The 18,541-nt window shown below is 42.4% G+C and overlaps 3 protein-coding genes across 11 annotated transcripts in view; 1 reads left to right on the plus strand and 2 right to left on the minus strand.

The window, feature by feature from the left end:
• The window catches only part of LOC128885099 (lethal(2) giant larvae protein homolog 1), a 20,666-nt gene extending 6,557 nt beyond the window's left edge, over window positions 1-14,109 (minus strand). For 3 of the 7 annotated variants that reach the window (XM_054138875.1, XM_054138873.1, XM_054138869.1), the window contains exons 1-6: window positions 13,402-14,108; window positions 6,780-6,877; window positions 5,063-5,153; window positions 1,913-2,154; window positions 1,157-1,295; window positions 79-293 (exon numbers count right to left, since the gene is read on the minus strand). In XM_054138875.1, coding sequence (XP_053994850.1) covers window positions 79-293; window positions 1,157-1,295; window positions 1,913-2,154; window positions 5,063-5,153; window positions 6,780-6,877; window positions 13,402-13,485 — 869 coding nt within the window. In that variant the 5' untranslated portion in view covers window positions 13,486-14,108. Of the gene's footprint in view, window positions 1-78; window positions 294-1,156; window positions 1,296-1,912; window positions 2,155-5,062; window positions 5,154-6,779; window positions 6,878-13,401 lie in introns of all 7 variants that reach the window. The other 4 variants (XM_054138871.1, XM_054138874.1, XM_054138876.1 and 1 more) reach the window with 2 other exon arrangements.
• Window positions 14,110-14,761: 652 nt separating this feature from the next.
• Window positions 14,762-16,724, minus strand: LOC128885104 (glutaminyl-peptide cyclotransferase-like). Its single transcript, XM_054138905.1, has 6 exons — window positions 16,529-16,724; window positions 16,238-16,381; window positions 15,823-16,092; window positions 15,592-15,753; window positions 15,305-15,530; window positions 14,762-15,244 (listed from the first exon to the last, which is right to left on the minus strand). The coding sequence occupies exons 1-6, from the start codon at window positions 16,679-16,681 to the stop codon at window positions 15,093-15,095; spliced, it is 1,107 nt and encodes a 368-aa protein (XP_053994880.1). The 5' UTR covers window positions 16,682-16,724; the 3' UTR covers window positions 14,762-15,092.
• Window positions 16,725-16,740: 16 nt separating this feature from the next.
• LOC128885106 (protein C10) overlaps window positions 16,741-18,541 on the plus strand; it is a 28,803-nt gene continuing 27,002 nt past the window's right edge. The window contains exons 1-2 of one of the 3 annotated variants that reach the window (XM_054138912.1): window positions 16,741-16,870; window positions 16,952-17,101. In XM_054138912.1, the coding sequence (XP_053994887.1) occupies window positions 16,783-16,870; window positions 16,952-17,101 (238 nt within the window). In that variant the 5' untranslated portion in view covers window positions 16,741-16,782. The remainder of the gene's footprint in view (window positions 16,871-16,951; window positions 17,102-18,541) is intronic. The other 2 variants (XM_054138913.1, XM_054138914.1) reach the window with 2 other exon arrangements.

Consider the following 18,541-nt stretch of genomic DNA (forward strand, 5'->3'; position numbering starts at 1 on the left):
TACTTGGCAGCTCCGAGGTTGCTAACATTTTTTTGGGACACCGTAACGTTTCCGTTTTGACATTGTTTTCGCACTTACTCCGCGGTTGGGTACACGAGAATTTTCGAGACGGCCTTACAGGGGAACGGGCCGTAGAGGGTGGTCGAATCCAACATGGTCTCGCTTCCCGGACTCCAGAACGCGTACGATCCGTCGTTGTGCGACGAAATGAAACGGGTCTCGGAGACCCAATGGACCGACTCCAGCTGTTGCGTGGAGACGAACGTCTGCGCACGCGAAAACAAACCCATCAGCTGCACGTACACGTTCGCCAAAACCACCAAAGACACAAACAACAATCAGAACCAGCGGTACCATTTCGCGAGTCGTTCAGAACCCATCGGCACACCTTCCACTTAAATACAAAGCGGTCCCGTATGCACCGTTCGAAATAAAACCCGGGGATCGTCTTCAACGACTTCGGTCTTTGCAATAAAAAAAAAATCTAAAATTGGTTCGAAATGTCCGACTACTGATTAAATAACGATCGATTGAATCGATGGTATTCTTATTTTTTTATACGAGAAACGAAGGATACACGAATCGTTGTTCGTTTAACGTTTCCTTGATATTTATATTTCGCTCGTAGGTTCGTACCATTATTTCGAACAATGCATTCGACGAGTGACTTTCGACCGACATTTTCTATCCGTTTCGTTAATGTAATTATTAATAGCTCGTTAAAAGCATTACGTTTGTTATTTTTAGTAAACTGTACACAATTCAAGTGACATTGTTATATCAGACACGAGAACATAATAAATTCTAGATAAGTTTTAATTTTAAGAATGGTTTCTTTATGCATGTTAAAAAGAAGCAATTATTGTGTTTCTTATTACACTGTAACTCGTGACAAAACAGTTGTATATCGATACTCTGCACCCAATGAAATCTTCTATCTTCTGATATTTTGAACGAAGGCCAAATTTCCCCCAAAGAGATTCGCGTGAAATCGAACTACGTGTACCGATGGGTTAAGCGTTTTCCCACAAATATTTGCCACAAGCGAGTGTGTTTTAACTGTTCTGTAAGCGGTGTTGTTACATTCGCTGTGGGTATAGTTTCGTGTACAGAGACAGCTACGTGTAATGAAGTTTGAAACAAGACGAGGACTTACCTGTTGAGCGCCGGGAGTCGCTTTGTTCCACAGTACCATTAAACCGCGATTGTAACCTATCAGAATATTGTCTGGGTGACCTGGTTGTTCCGCTATCGCCTCGACCGCTCCTGGATTCTTCTTGTAATCGTCCGGTACACTGTCGCAACATCATGCGTTTACATGTAAATCTTTCGTTTTTACGCTCCGACACTCGCGAACCGAGAATCGGCAAAGTTTACAAAATTCTCTAAATTTAATTACGGAGGTGACAACACTCGGCAGCGATGAGGAAAACCCTAGGTGTCGAATAAATCTGAAATTTGTCGATTTGTTTGTCTCGTTTCCTCTTTTGAACATTTCCCAAAGAAGGAAACGAGACGAACGTGTCTGGCACCTTGGACAGAAGGTTTCTTTATGCAATTTTTTTTTTATGAAAAGGAACAACAGCATCAAAATGAAAATTGATTCTCAGTAGAAATTTTTGTCTAAAATATTTTTCACTAAACATTACCCTTGCCACGAAACAAAAAAAAAATTCAGAGTTTCTTAATCCAGATTTTAGTTTTATCTAAAGCCGTCGGACCGGCTCCTGTGGTCCGATATCACGGTATAAATGGCACGCAATAAATCAAGATAAACCGTACTCGTAACAAAAACAAAACGTAAAATGGATGTTCGAAAGATATAATTCTCTTTTTCATCGAGTCATCGTTCGAAGGAGCCTTTGTTTCGTTCTACCGGATGTTCCAGCTCGAGAAAGAAAGGTGTCCTTACTTCTGCATCACGACGTCCTGGTAGATGATATTGTCGGGCATCTCGAACGTCTTCAGGTTCAGAAGATAGATGTTGCCGCCTTCCGTGCCGAGAAGAAGGTTCTCGCCGCTCGATTCCAAGCACATCGCCGAAATCTTCTTCAGTTTACCCTCCAACGAGAGCGACTTTGTCTCGACGACCGAGCTCTCGTTGATCTCCCACAGATGAAGAGAGTTGTCGTCGCAGAGGGAAACCACGCGGCCCTGTCGCATTCAACGAATCATATATCATTTCCGATGTCTTCGTAAATTACGAGAAACGCAGCCTTTCGTGTTCGTGCTTCTGCATTTCTTCTACTCTAATAAATAAAGAAGAAGGCCCTCGATCGTAGATTGGTTGAAAACCGACTTACTAGAATACAGGAAAGGCGAAGCTAATTTATTATCGACGCAAAACTGATCTCATAGCTCAGCGGGCAACGTAATCGAACCCAAGATGTATCCATACCGACACGCTTCCGTTCGATTACATTTAAAAGTGAAAAACGAAACTAGAATGACGTTCAGCCACAAAAGATCGTTTGGTCTCGCTAGAATCCCGGCTGCGTGTACGCAAAGCCTTATCAATTACCATAGAAACGTACAGAAGTTTCGCAACGTCTGCGGGTCACGATATAAAAAGGAAAATAATAAGTATTGTTCCCTGCAGAATTTTCGTGATTTCATCGTTTCTCACGGGCCAACTCCCGCGTCCTTTTTTATCCAACGAGTCTTCTCGTCGCGGCAGACCGAGCGAAAACCCGAGGAAAACGCGAGGTTCATGCTGGACTGCTTCTCGTACGCGTGTTTTCTTACTTTCACGCGAATCAGTGCCTGCTGGCACGTTTTCGCCTCGCGGCGCGTTTTCTTCGCGAGGATAGCATCCATTTCGTGGAAAACACGCTTCACCTAATCGAGGGCGTAGACTTTAATTCGTGTCGCGTGTTAATAACGCTATGCCGTCCGGTGGGGTACCGCTGTGGTGCCATGGGAGAACTATCGGACAAACGCCGGTGGCACCGCAGTCGTGCCATGCGAAAACGATCGTTCAGGCCTCGTAGAAACTATTTTAACGAAGAAAATTTGATTTCCTTTTACGGCACGAGAGATCTCCGAGGTCTCCGCGAGGTCGGATTGTGCGAAGAAATTTAGGGGATTTTGGGGGATTGGCGCGGATTAGGCAACTTCCGCTTATCGAGGAAAACAAAACATTGGCATGATCTCATTGTGAGTTTTAGAGTTTGTTGCGCAACGTGCGCGGTGAGTAACTGAATTGACAAATGCGAAAGAGAAAAAAAAAAAACAGGAACGCGAGGGATTGATACAGTCATAGTCAGATTAAAATCGTAGGTAGACCCGGTATCTTATCGGTCTTAGGATCCGCTTTGAAAAATCGTCGCGATAACGAGAGTTCGTGGCTGGCAGTGGAGCGGCCGCAAGAACTCGATTCGAATCGAGAATCGACACGCCCTATTTTATGTGCTTCTCGTGTACACGAAACGATACGATCGTTGGACGTCGGTCGTCTGCAACGATCAATTCGACCTAATTCGATGATCGATTATAATATACATTTCGTCGAAACTCTCCATTTTCTATTTTTGTTTCCATATCGTTGCATCGGAGAGTGCTCGACGGTGACTTACGTTCGTAGAGGTGATTTATTAACGAAGCGGTAATCGTTGGTGCTATTTTCCGATTAATTTATTCAAAGGCGGAACTGAATGATTTAAAAACGATTTACCGCTGAGGTAAACGATCGCATATACCTACGCGACGCGATGAAGCAATCTTGCATTATTTTCCTGACGATTAGACACCGTTTTTCTCTATTACTCTCCGAATTTTTTTCCCCCGTAATGGTAATTAATTATCGCGAGTCACTCGCGTACAGGATGCTCCAACAGAATTACGTTTTTATCTCGTTTCTTTAATTACGTTAATAAATATACTTACACTAGTTGATCGCGGTAGTTTCGTGTATTATTTATTCGTGCACACACACGAAAGTGCATTGCGCGTGTCGCGCACACAGTTACGCAACTCAGCAACGACGGCAGCATGAACCGAACACGGTGTCGCGTTACCCGTGGAACGCGTGTGACTTTTAAAACAACCATAACTTCGCACCACCGTCCCTTTGATTACAAAGTACTCTTTGGAATACGTCTCGCCGCAAACCAATCAGAATTACACGCGCCTCGTACTTGTTCCTACTGTAAATCCAATCGAACATTAAGATTTGGATTAACCCAATTTTTTTTTTTTTTTTTTTTTTTTTTAGATTAAGACCCGGATTAACCCAATTCGTTAAAATACATCAGGGCTCGGATTAACCCAATTTTTAGTAGCCGGAATTAACCTCATTTTTAATGACTCTTAACGATCGCGAAATGCTCGATATTTACGATAACGTAAGTATATAGCTCTATCCAAACGAGAACACGAAACGTAGGGTACGTGATTGGTCGTACAGGTAAAGCGGTCGACTGTGGATCCGAGGATCGTGGCTTCGAATCCCCGTGCCTTATTTTTCGTTTAGACTCCTACATATGGGGGCTCGTCCGGGATGGGGGGTTACAGCGGCAGAGGACCGGCCAGTGACGATGAGTCACGATGAACAACAATGCCACGCGAAGGACGGTGGAGCGGGCAACAATGAGGCGTCGAGAGAGAACAACGTTCCAGAAAGAGAGAGGGGAGTACACTCGCGAAAGAGGGTGCGGCGCGCACTGTTGTTGAGACGCGAAACCCGAGAGAGAAAGAGAGAGGGTAGTACACTCGCGAAAGAGGGTGCGGCGCGCACTGTTGTTGAGACGCGAAATCCGAGAAAACGGACATTCGAAGGCGAATGAATGTCAATTCAGGATAGCCAAGTGTAGTATCCGCGCCTCCCATACCCAACAATGAGTCAAATAAGAACACGAAACGTAGGGTACGTGATTGGTCGTACAGGTAAAGCGGTCGACCGTGGATCGCGGGTTCGAATCTCCCCCGTGGCCGTTATTTATTTTTCGTTTAGACTCGTACAAAATTTGTTCAAGTATGCTGAAACATAGCGATCCAGATATTCCGCGTACGAATAGAATGGAAGTTGAAGGAAAATCGAATAAAAAAAAAATGATATTCTCACCTCGTTGGGCAAAGCGACGATCTTCGTGACGGCATTTTCTCCGCTCTCGATGGTGTGCTGTCCGTAGAACTCGACGCCTGGCCTACCGAATCTGCGATCGTGCGTCAGTCAAGGAAACATAGAACGTTGGAGCAACTTACGTGCGTTGCTCTTAAAAGCGAGTCGCGTCCGTTTCTAGCGGGGAATAAGCGACGCTCTTATTTCGAAAATGACCGACTTAATGCGCTGACTGGAGCAATTGTACTCCCGTTCGGTGAACGGATTGCGGAATAAAGTTATCGCGTCGTCGTCGAATTTTAGAGGAGAATTTTAGAACTCAGCACTCCTGAACTGAACATGATATTTAATATACACCGTCGATGTAATAAGTATTCGTACGGGAACCAATTGGCTGTACATAAATTTCATAGGAATTTTCAAACGCAAACACGGTTCGCGAACATCGTCGGCGACAGCTCCAACGTCGAATGGAAATTTTCAATAAGAAACGGTAAAGACGTTTACTATTTACCTTGCGAAACGATAATGATCGTCGTCTGATTACGTAGCCGACGGAACATCTGGGCACCGGTGCTCGTCGCCTGAATAAAATGTGCGGTAAGCCAATAAAACGCGCGCCGCCACATTCAACGCCAGACCTTTACCGCGCTCCTAATTAGCATTTTTCAGACGTGTTCGCATTGTATTCCGTATGCGAGAGAATCGATTCACTATCCGAGAATAACTAGCGGAAATTATCTGCCTCCAACTTTTCCAATAAACCCGACCGCGCGTATTTATAGTTGGCCAATGACAATGAACTAAATCGCGGTGTGCAAAATCGAACATCGAGACAGGTTCTCGAGTCAACGATCGGCATGCTTCCACCCGACCACCGACGCGTTCCACCACGTCTAGAATTCTTTCGTTGGAATCGATAACTGACCACGCATAAACTAGGTAACGAGGTAACAGCAACGCGTTTTTCCAACAAGTGCGGGTGTAACGGTTTTACCGTAGAGAGAAATCTTGATTTCAAAATATCAGCTTGTCCCAAAAGTTTGCGTTAACATAAAACATTAAGCACTGTAAATGTATTACTTATTAATAAAACGGAAGAAAGTTTCGGGGACAACCTGATGGACGGTAGGAACAACTTTTTTTCCATCGGTTGAGCAACAAGGATGTTTGCATAATACGATACGAATATATTCTACGTGTTCCGAAATTCCTGCGGTATTCCGAGCGACCCGACTGGGAGGGAACTACGTTGCAAAATCCAGGTGTGACTCGTTGGAAAATCCTCCGAAATGCGACATACGGGAATACTACGTAAGAATAATGCTGTTACTAAAACAACGTGCAACTGAAAGCGTACAACAAACTACATACTAAGTTTCCAGGTAGAACGATGTGAGAACGAAATGAGATCTGTTGGCATCCAAGGACGCCAGACTCTAGGAAGAATCGATGCAGAAGAATAGCTATGAAATATCGATCGTGGAGCAAGTAAAATTAGCGGCATAGAGAGACGAAGAAATCAGTAGAAACGAGGGCCGATCGCGTTTCCTCGGTTCTTTTCGTACGTGGCAGCCCGAAGGTTTTCGAGGATTTATCGACAGATACCGAACGTCATCGGGGACCGCCGGTGTCTCGAGACCAGATTATAAATACTCGAAAGAAAAAAGAAAGAACGAGAGGCAGCCGAGAGGAAGGAGCAAGAAAAGCAAAAGGATACACCTTGATGGCGCCGGATGCCGTGCCGATGATCATCAGCCGCAAACTCGGATCCCAGGCGAGGGCTGTGGGTTTGTTTGGGAACCCATGCTGCACCGTCTGCAAAAAACAAGGAACAGTTATCAGTCAAACCGGATAGTCGCAGCTACGAGACACGTAACGTCTATGCCCTCTGAAAGCTTATACGGTTTGCTATTTATTTGCTCTAACGATGTTCCGTGGATTAAATCAGTGTTTCTCAAATTTCGAAAGAAATTCGTCCGTTGTAAAGGAACGTCTATAGTAAAATAAAGTGATTATTTAGTGGTATATGAGACTACCAACGAATTAAATAATAGAAATAAATATCGAATTATTCTCCAGCAGAAACGGTACTCCTACGAGGATTTAGTCATTTTTCTGTATGAAATAAAGTACGTCCGACTTAGTTCCGCTCGATGTGACGAGAACTATCGTGTTACTCGAGGGTGAAATTTTATCGCTTACAGTCTCGCCGGAGATTCTAGTCGAACGAACCTTGCGTTTTCCCTGCTCGCAGAGGAAAGCAAGTTTTATTTAAGATTCGTGCGTTCGAGCCTGATTACGTGCGACGATTTTCTCATCGCTACGTTTCATGAACGAGAACTTCGACTCTTAATGGATTAAGTCATATCGTGGTGGCTCGAATTCATGAATCAACGCCGTCGTTTCGCTCGTTCTGCGGAATTATTGCACTGCGCGCCGTAATCACCGTACTATTTATGGGAGAAATTCTCTAAAAATACGTCGCGTTATCTGTCCCGTTGCTAGCGGGCGCGAATAAAAATTTGTCTCGACGATACGCGTATCAATTTACTACTGCTTGTAAGTGGCGGACGAGTAGGACTGAAAATAAATATAGTCTGTGGTATTTAAATGGACTACGAGTCACGCTCAATTAAGGTAAATAGGGAAAGACGGGCTAACGAACGCGCACTCCCCTTCCGCGACTCGTTTCGAACGCAATTAACGGTCATTACGTGAGTAAAGCGTTTCCGACTTTCTCGGACGTAACTTCTGACGTCCAACGGCGCCGATTTTGGGCGAAACGAGCCCCGCGTTAGTCACCGATGAGTCAGATTCCTTTCGTCCCCGTTAATCGAGCGGTTTTATCGACCGATGGTCGACGATGATGCACACGTAAACGTTTCCCGTTTCGCAGACGGGGGCCATAAGAAATCTCGTTCGCGTCGCTGTATTCGCAATCATTTCTTTCCGTAATTCGCAACGTGCGCCCGTTTGCACAGACCGTGGCTTTCGTCAGAGGTCGCTGGAGCGATTCGTAACCGACAAAAGGACGAAAATACGAAAATAAAATTTCAGGGTTTCTTTTTTTCTTTGTATCGAAAGGTCAAACACGATGACACGGAGACTATTTTCGTCGGACTCCTTTTCGAAGACCACTAGGTTATCATATTTTTTTCGTTATTCAGAGGTCGCATGTACTCGGCGGACGTACTTAACCTCACTTTTAACGGAGACCAGCAACCTCGAAATCAGTATCGGTTTCGCATCAGGTAAAACCGATACGACCAAAGCACTTATGCCCGTAGATAGCAAGATCGGAAATCGTGTAGTCATAATTGCTTTCGTAATTAATACACACTTCTGAATCGCTCTCGAGACTCGCGCGAGTAATTAGCAAAAGAGGTGACGAGTCCGGTCCGTTAATCGTTATCGTAATTACATCTGTGTATTGTTTAATAAAATTTTCGAGAAAGCATTCTGGTCCAAGTGTGAAGTTGGAACGTAGATGGCGCACGGGGATATTCGAATGTTTTAGGACAGTTGACGACAGTGCTACCAGCTTAGATATTCGAATATCGCGATTTGAGGCGTGCTTCCATTGGTCTTAGAACAAAGTTAGAACAAAATAAACTACGAATGATTGTAAATAATAGTTCGAGACGCAAAATTCCAAGTGTCCGTACATGTTAGTGTAAAATTCATAGACGAGGAGAAAAATCCGTAGAGGTGGCATCACTGGTTGACAAGTAGCCGGTAGACCGAAGGGAGAGTCCGAAGCACCTTTCTACCTGAATCGAAAAGAGCCTTGGTAAGTATGGCTACGCGGCGTAACCCTCAAGATTTAGGGCTGCCGGTAATATCGATTTGGCGCGTGTTTCCACCACGCGATTAGAAAAACGGTTGCTAGTCGGAGCGGTAGGGTAGAGCGAGAAAGAAAGAGGGAGGGAGCGAGACCTTGGCCCAGGTAATTTCCATGAGAAAAGGTGTCACCGTTTTCAAGTTTCAGGAGGTCCGATTCCGAGAATTAAAACAAGAAAGTGCACGAGCCGGTATGCACGTACAAAGAAGGATTAAGCCCCTCGGTAGGGCTTACTCTGGGCTACCCATAGTTTTCGCCCGAGAGTTGGTACCGCTGCGGAGCTCGAAAAATTGATGGTTCGTTCGTGGTGAAATTATACATCGTAATAAAATTATTAGTCATCTTTACCCTCGGTATCGAAATATCGCTATTACGTTCAATTACTCTTCGTCTAGTCACACCCACGCTAGGAAACAAATATCTTTGAAATGACGCATCCTACCGCGAAATGTCGGGTCGGATAGCGAACTAATTCCGTTCTTGGAAACGGTGAAAATTGTTACCGAATCGATAAACCTTTGCGACATTCTTTCCAACTAACTTGCGTTTATACCGTGCTTAGCTATCATTCTAGAATGTTCGAAATGGCGGGTGCAATTTTCATACGAGTTAAAGAAATAGAATCGAACTATAAACCTGGTTCGCTTGACTTTATCGTTACGAGTAGTGGTTCTTCGATAAAGACGTAACGCTTGGTTACAAGATAAAAGACCGAAACTCATCTTGACGCACGGGTATTTACCTGACTTTGTTTTTTCGATGAATTTTTCGAATTTTTTTTTCGTTTGTTTAACGATACCAACACCAGAGAAATGTATTTTCGGAATTTTTCTTTCTCAGTCCGCCTCGAAAACGTTATCGTGCAGCGATGTACCAACGAGGAAAAATAACGTACGAAATAAATATTAATTCGACCATTATTCTCGTTCTCGACGCTGGCTTGCAACTGAAACTTTCGGAATAACTGACGCGCGTCGGTATACCTACGTATACACAACCTAGAAAATCTAACGGTATATTCTTGTGCGTGTATTAAAGTGAACGTAAAAAGGGCTGGGCGTCTTATCATACTTTTGTTTGCACAGAAACTGATAATATCTTCCCTCGTATCTATCAATTTTTTTTTTTTTTTTTTTTTTTATGGTAAGTTCGTGGAATTATCGATGAAATCAACGATTGAAGCCGTCCGTCGATCGTAAGAATAATCGAGAACTGAGATTAACGGTAACTATTTTTTCGTTATTTTTCGAGTAATGTGTGTATTAGGTTGTCCCGATAGTTTCTTTCGCGAGTTGCACTCAATTATTTTATGTGGTCGAGTTTATATAAATAGACAATCTAATTTCATAGTTATTCATGTTGTAACAGTAATAGAGCAAAATTGAATCGTGCACGATTCAGTAATGTAACATAAAACATAAAATATTGTACATGTATTACTCATTAATAAAGCGAAAGAAACTTTTGGGACAACCTAATAAAATGTGCTTTTGCGTTAAAGTTTTCTGAAGAGATCGAACAAAAAAAAAAAAAAAACAAAAAAAATTACTAATCAATCGGTGACGCAACTAAATGTTATTCACGCACCTAAACGAATGAAGCGCAGTTCTAGAAAAGCAACGAGTTCAATTAAGATAACGGCCGTTCTTCACCCTGAGGGCTTTCTAACCTTTTTCCCGAGGTGTACATCGTAACGCGCGGAGCGCGCTACTTCTGCTTTTAATTGCACAACCAAGAAATTAACCTACATTTCTTATTCCATTTTCTAACCGAACTGCCGTGCAACGCGTGTTCACGAGCGATAAAGCGTTCCCATTGTTGACCACAAAATCCAAACAGAGAAATGTTTAATTAAGATACGAATAACCAGCGCGAATTCAAAGCGATCGCGAGAGCGATTTAAAATTCTCCACCGCGTGCTCTTTCAGTTTTCGATCCGGACGAAATTCGATGCGTTGTCTATTGTTCTAAACCGTTGGAAGAGACAATGAGAAACGTAAAGCCTCGCGGTTTGCATTAGCGGTTGTCGCAAGGGCACGCGGCAACGCTTCGAAGTTCGACCAGTTTTGTTTTCACAGCTGTCGGCCGCTGGAGTCGAACGCAACGAGTTGGTGGGAATGATTCTATCGCCTGTATGTATATCCGGGGTGAAATAGCCCCGCGTAGACCACAGAAGTACGGACATCTCGTCTACCCACACGTGTCCCAAACATTAAACGAGATTTCGCGAGATACATCGAAGTTTAGGTTTCCCCAGAATCTCAAACGTGCTTTTCAAAAACGAATCTCAGGGCCTAGGGTTTCGACCGCTGCGTGTCGTCAAACTTGGAATCCACGGGGTAGGGAATTAAACCGCGATAAGGTTTCGCGACGGTGCTCTCGACAGTGGGCAACGATGACAGCCAGCCGTAGACAGAACCGCTAAAGAAACGCGCCATGGACACCGCGTCGACCACAATAATCCCGACTGGTCACCATGCGTCGTCGGGGCCAGCCGTCTTCTAGACTTTCGGTATCGATTACGTTCGGGTATCGACCTGTTGATTCCGCGCCGATTCGCTCTTCGAGTACGCTGCTGTATCATTTTCCGCGTCGAGACAATTCTATTAGGTTCGCGCGTATCGACATATTGTTTTCCCGAAGGTCGATGTTTACGAATGCACGCGCCACGAACGAAATTTTTTTTTTTTTTTGACGATCAATCAAGGTTAGGTTGAAAAACAGCAGCATCTTGCGCAATTCTGCTACAAACGCGTCAAATAAAATAAAAAAAAGCGCACATATGAAAAGACGAATGTTGGGAAAATTTGGCGTGTACAGTTACTGCGACCTTTTTCGAAAGTACATTCCGATGTCGTTAACCGAAATTAAGAGGCTCGTATTTCTATATCATTACTTCGTTCGTTTAAAACGAGAGAAAAATATCGGGTCATTTAAGATAGTTTCGTTATCGGGCTTGCGTTTAATTTTATTTTATGGGTCGGATAATCTTAAGAGGCGGGCCCACGGGCCGGACTTCGGGCATCTCTATAAATATACTCCTAAATTGCACTTCATTTACTACATTAAATTTTCATTAGGCATCGAAACGTAATGACTGACAAAATTTCGTCCTTGTTCGGTGACCTACGAAAATTTCCGTCAACGTCGTACGCGCAAGTCTCGCGTGGAAAAGCAACTTTTTCCTACCCGTGTCCGCCGCGAACATTCTTAATTACATGCGCGCCGCAGCGTGAGGGATAACGTCTTCTATTTCGCTATCTACATCACGAACTACGGGGGTGGCCAGCAAGGGAAGCGAACAACTAAAAAAAGCTTGATACTTCTTGCGCGGGCACGACCTCTCGCAAGCGTCCGTGAATTAAGAAAAATGGCAATTCAAAGTACGTCGTTTGATCGCGCACGCGAAGATAAACGAGAATCATGGACGAATTCGTTCGTTCCGATCCCCTTTATCGCGAGTTAATTCGGGACAAGTTTTTCTTTCGATTACACGCGAATCGCGATATCACGGTGTAGTACTTATGGATCTCCTTGAAACACGATATTCTGCGTCCTTTTTTACCGTCTATCCGAGTCGAGGGATTTATCCACGAAACGATCGCGAGGAGACGCGTACGGGATGTAAAAGAAACTGCTGTACCGTAAAATGCATCATGTGTCAACATCGTGATATCGCAGCGAAGCAACAGATCGCTATCTGGGATGGTAACAGTGTAAACGCGATGTAGTCGCGATTCCGTCGACTTAATAAATAACGAACGTGCAAATAAAACTTCAAAAATGAACGATCGGTTCGATTCGAGTGTCGATACGCCAGATAAAACTAACTCCCTCGATGCCTTTTATCTATCGCTCCGTCTCGCTGTTACGAGTAAGCCATTAAAAGCACATTTAAGAGATACAGCGCCGAATAAAAAGCAAAACGATAAAACCGAGTGAAAGTACTTCGATAATACGACGCGACCGCTCTTTACAACTTCCAAACTGATCGAATAAACCTTTTACTCCTCGCCGAGCATATACGACCGTTGAAAACAACTGTCTACCGATTCTCACTCTCGCTTTCTTTCAGGGACGATCAAAACGCTACGAAACGCTATTTCTCTAGACTGTTCGCTAGCTTCGCATTCGAAACGCGAACATCGATGTTATCGTGTAAACGCCACGGGTGGACGATAACATTATTTCTCGCGAGAGATGGATCTAATCTATCTCGGTGATCGCGTTTGCGACGAAAAAGTCTAAAAAAAGTAGAGCTCCAATAACAAAAGCGAACCAGATGAATAAAATATGCATTCGACGAGTTTCGCCGAGACGGCGCGAGTCAGAGATGGATTCTTATCTAGACAAAAACTGAATAAATTTTGTATTCTTTATTTGTTCGGCCAGGATCACGGTCCGAACTACGAAAGAGACGTCTATTATTCGAATAGAATTTTGCCCCATCTGCGGTGTGGGCGAACCTTTTCCGAACGCGAGAGAAGCGGAGGCTTACCTTTCGAAAGGCGAAAAGATCCTTTTGCAGTTTCTGTCGTTCGGCCGTGGGTTGTTGGCCCTTCCCCCTGATAAACTTCAGCATCTCTGTCAGACGTTCGTTTCCTCTCGTGCGGGACGACACACACACGTCCGTTAAAGACGGTTAATCCTCACTCGGGGTGTACGACACACACACGACGCGTATCATCCACTGTCGTAGCGAAGGGCTCGCTAGGACCGCGGCACCTCCCGTAATTAAAACATTCTTGAATGGAACGGTGAAACTGTGACGCGCGCGCTCCTCGCGTACCGCACAATGCCGTATTTCGTCGGTGCGTTCGACCGCTACACACGTTCGTCTGATACGCCTGCAACACGTCAGTCCCCTGTCTTTCACGCCGTATCCTCCTCCTTCCTTCCTTCTCTCTCCCCCTTTCGCCCGCGCTCTCCGTCCTTTTCACTCTCACGCTTGCTCACCGAATCCAGAGGCTGCCTCCCGACCGATGTGTCAGCCGCTTCGCGTTTTTCGCCAACGTTCGGCGTATATCGTTGTGGTTTAACGCGAAAACGATCTTGGACGACGGCTAGCACGATGCTGCGGCGTGCTATCCGACTCACAATACGAACGGACACGTAAAAACCATCGAAATACACGGACAGAGGCGTGAAGTCATTCCACGTCTGTCGTCTCGCGTCTCTCGTGTCTTTTGCCGTCGCGTCGGCTTTCCGCCAATCACAGGTTTCGGTTACGTTCGACTGCGGCCGGTCTCAGTCGGCCGTGTTCGCCGCGACTCGGGACGAAAGCCTGCTCGGGCGCGTCCGCACGAACAATGACCTCGAACAGGCCTGCCAAACTTCACGATCGAATACCCACCGATACCGACTTTCGCTCGATTCGATTGCAAGCCTAGCTACGCTGATCCTCGCTGATACGTTACATGTATGAATTATAACTTTGTCAGGCCTAAAACGGAATGGAATTTCAAGACTCAACAAAGAGCAAACATTTTTAGCAAATCACGTAAGGTAGAGGAAATATTTTTGGAATAGTACGCGAACTACATAATTAAAGACAAAGTTAATTGATAGTCGACCTGACGCGTCGCGTTTAAAAAATGTTACGTTTGACCAACTCGGAAAAGTATTTGGTACCGATGCGATCGGAATTTAGAAAAATATGAAAATTTATCGCACCCACTCGTTTGAATTCGTATTCCAAGCATGTATGAGGAAGTCACGTGTCGAAGCAATTTCCTGTGCAGTATAATTTCCCGTGTTACTTCCAGATATTCATTTAAGGGAGTGTTCTTAATTGTAATTATAAAGCATCGTAAAATGATGAATGTGTTTCATTCGTAACACGAAAAATTAATATTGGGTTTTACTTCAAAATATACATATATTTCTGTAAAAGATGTATATACATGTAAGTGTAAATAAATTTCTTTGAGCACAAGCACGAGGACCTTGTGCTGTTCAATAATAATTTATCTTATAAAAGTCACGTATATTACAAAAATAGAATTAAGCGTTTTATACATTAATTGTACAGAGATTTTTTTAAGTACTTTTCCGTCGATACGCGAATATTTAATTACATGAGAAATGTGAAACATCGAATTAGGTCACGTTTAAAATTTCATTTAATAGTCTTGTCGTATTTGATCAAAATAAACTCTTTCCTAATAACAACCACTATCCGATTGATAATTAAATATCAATATGCAAGTACGAGGCTACAAAAATCCTTAGGATTTTATTAATATTTTCAGTTGTTTTTAAGTCTATGTTATCACGATTGTCACTTGGTTTATGCCAAACTGATGGAAACGGATGTGGTATCAAGTGTAATATCGGAATGTCTGAAACAAACATTTTGTGTAGTACATAAATTTTATGACTGAATACAAAGTAATACCTACTTCTTTGTAAAAATGGAATGTGATCGTCATCTATATGGGCTTCTATAGAATACGGTTGAAAATACCTTTGAGTTGGTTGCCCATATGAATAGGATTCAAATTTTTTCAAGCTAGCCAACTTATTTTCAATAGCTATTAACAAAGAGTACCATTTTTCTGTATTGCTGAAATAATTATAAAACGTTGGATCTGGAGCACCTATTAAATCTAAAAGAACTAGTACATCCTGCAATCAACAACAAAAATTAAAAATTGTTCATACATAATCTAAATTTAAAAATACTTACAAGCTTATCTAATTCAGAAATATATTCTCCTTGTTCGTAAGCAGTGTAATTATTGTGCCAGGCTCTAGCTAAATGTCTTGCACCATAGATAGAATCCTTAGGCCCCCATTCTTTAAAAGCTTCTTCTCCATCAAAAAATATAAACATCAAACTAATGTCATTCTGAAAATGAAAACAACATTGCATAGTTAAAATTTTTATAAAAATTATTCAAACTATAATACTACTTACTTGTTTCACAGAATCTAAACTGTTTTTCATAACCTTAGCCAAATTAATCATTTGAGCACACGGCACTGCACTATCCGTGGCACCAACAAAATTCCTTTCTTTAGTATATTTTGAGTCATAATGACAGGCCAGTGTCAGATATCTTTTGGCATTAGGGTTTAACTTTGCAATTACATTTTCAAATTGTAATGTACCAAAAGTTGGTGTGCGATCTTCGAAAACATCAGATTCTACCATCCAATTAAGATCTTGCATGGATTTCTTGATATACTACAAGAAATGAAGCTATAAAATATAAAATAGAACTACTACTCCCTAGTAATTCAATAGTGAATTACCTATAATTTTACTTATCATTAAAGATGTAACGATATATTATGTGATTACATAATATCATACAAATATATAGACTTACATTCTTGACTCTTGTGTGTTCTGGGGTACCGACGATTCTGACAACGCATATGTTATCTAAAACTTCGTTCATATGATTGACATTAGACATCTCTGACAGTTCATTTATTTGATTCGTCGATAGCGTAATTGGCTTGTGATAGTGCTGGAATTATTTCATGACTGTAACCGATGCATGCGAACGATGGTCAATGAGGCACGTGTACCGTGAGAGATGACAATAGATAAAAACACCGAGGAAAGTATTCGATTAAAAAAAGATAAATGATCGGAATGTACATTTATTAGATACCTTTTCATCTTGAAAACGTGTTTGTGTCGGAGCTCTTACGTCGGTTATACAAGGTCCGATTAAGACTAGAAAAATTTGGAAAAACAGCTCGAACATGACTATGCTTTGAAGCATACTTGTATCGAACTGGATGAACTGGATACCGCGAAGCATCCGCTATTGTTCTTAAATCATCATCGCCATTTTGAAACGTCGCCCACGTGATCAAGCGATGAAACGAATCTCGATTTCTATTGGTCATACGCCATTAAACGATGCGCGAATGCGCAGTAGTCGATAAACTTTTGCCTTGCTCTTTAAACTCTCCCAAACTCGTAACGGTTGGAAATGTGAAAATTGCAAGTAAATTAAGCGTTCCGTAGTTTCGTATGACTTATTCGGTATATAGAAATTGAAGTGCAACTATGAAATGAATTTAAATAGTTCGATGTGGTTCAATGTTCGTAGAAACCGCTGAGTGTACACTTTGTTGCTGCAAACCGACTCAACTTTGTGGATACCAACGTGCACCGATGGATACCGGCTCGTTTGCAGTGAAAGGAGAAACAAAAGAGCTACAATGGAATCAGATAGGTAAGCGAAGAAAAAATAATTTGTTTGTTTGTAACGTATCGAATATATTAATCAAATTTCAACGATACGTTCTGTCGTTTATTATACATAAAAGGTTAGGCGTTCCGATTTCGAAGACATTGAACTTTACACAAGTTATTAAATATTCTGTTCGATAAAAAATAGAGTTTGCGTAAACAAAGAATTATACTTACACTACGTTCTCTAGTGTTCGTATGCTTATCTCAACGTGTTGTCTCTACAATTAAAAAATTACATTTATACGAATACACGGAAGACGGAGAGTACAGGTTGGAATAAGTCCGATTTAATTTATTTGCTCAAAGTAATACGTATATATATAAAATAATTGAATGATCTTTCACTCCTTATAATACCTTATGTAAAGATATCGCGACAAGAAGTCTTACAAATCGACGTTATTAAAGACGAGGGAGAATCTATGCGTTAGAAAGTCTAGCGAGTTGATGACGCGAATTATTATCGTGAAACGAGATATTTGCGAATGAAACGACGCACCACCCATTTTACATTTGCTATCATTTACATCGATGCGACTAATGAATATTTCTGTTGCACCACGTTGTCGAATTTTTTCAACGACCTCGATCGATGATTAGAATACCAATAAAGTTTCGCTACGGTTTTCGTTCGACGTAAGCAACTTGCTACGAATTCGCTGACATCGTAGAAGATGATGTCTCTTTATTATCAAGTAGCTTTCGTCTCGAAATTGGCGAAATCGTAACGTAGACTTAATCGTACGTAAAGAATAATTCTCGTAACGCGGTATTGCCAATTTAAGTGTAAGACACTTGATAACAAGAGTCGGTTCGAAATCGACGGTTAATCGATCACACGATAAGTTCGGAAATTTGACGTGACAACTTTACGAGTAAAATGTCGAACGTCGAACGTCCTCCATCTTGCTGAGAAAGATCACGTAGCCAATCGAACGTGCAACAAGTCGAGTAACTCTTCCACGCGCGAAGCACAGTTATTATCATGATCGTTATCATTATTACCATTACTATCATTATTGTCCTAGCACGGTCAGCACATACGAAAGATAATACGATACAGTTATTAAATTGAAAAAATATATATATATACAGGGTATATTATAATTTGTGGTTCAATCGAAAAGGAGGCGGTATCTCGTTCGAAGATACGTAAATCGAAAATGGCAAGTCGAATACTTTTCATCGATACAAAGAGAAGGAATAAAAGTAGCGGTAAATACTGATCTACTCCCCGAAATAATAACATATATATTTGTCGTCGATAGTTAGGTTATGCGAACGTGGATATCGTCGATACTACAGTACCGATCGAAACGCGTCGTTCTACATTATCGATTCGTTTCTCAACGACAGATCGCCTCCATTTTCTCGTGTACCTCGAATTACAGGTAACCCCCCCGTATAAAATCGTCCCAGT

The sequence above is a fragment of the Hylaeus volcanicus genome, chromosome 2, assembly GCF_026283585.1.
Source record: "Hylaeus volcanicus isolate JK05 chromosome 2, UHH_iyHylVolc1.0_haploid, whole genome shotgun sequence".
In the NCBI taxonomy this organism is placed as follows: Eukaryota; Metazoa; Arthropoda; class Insecta; order Hymenoptera; family Colletidae; genus Hylaeus; species Hylaeus volcanicus.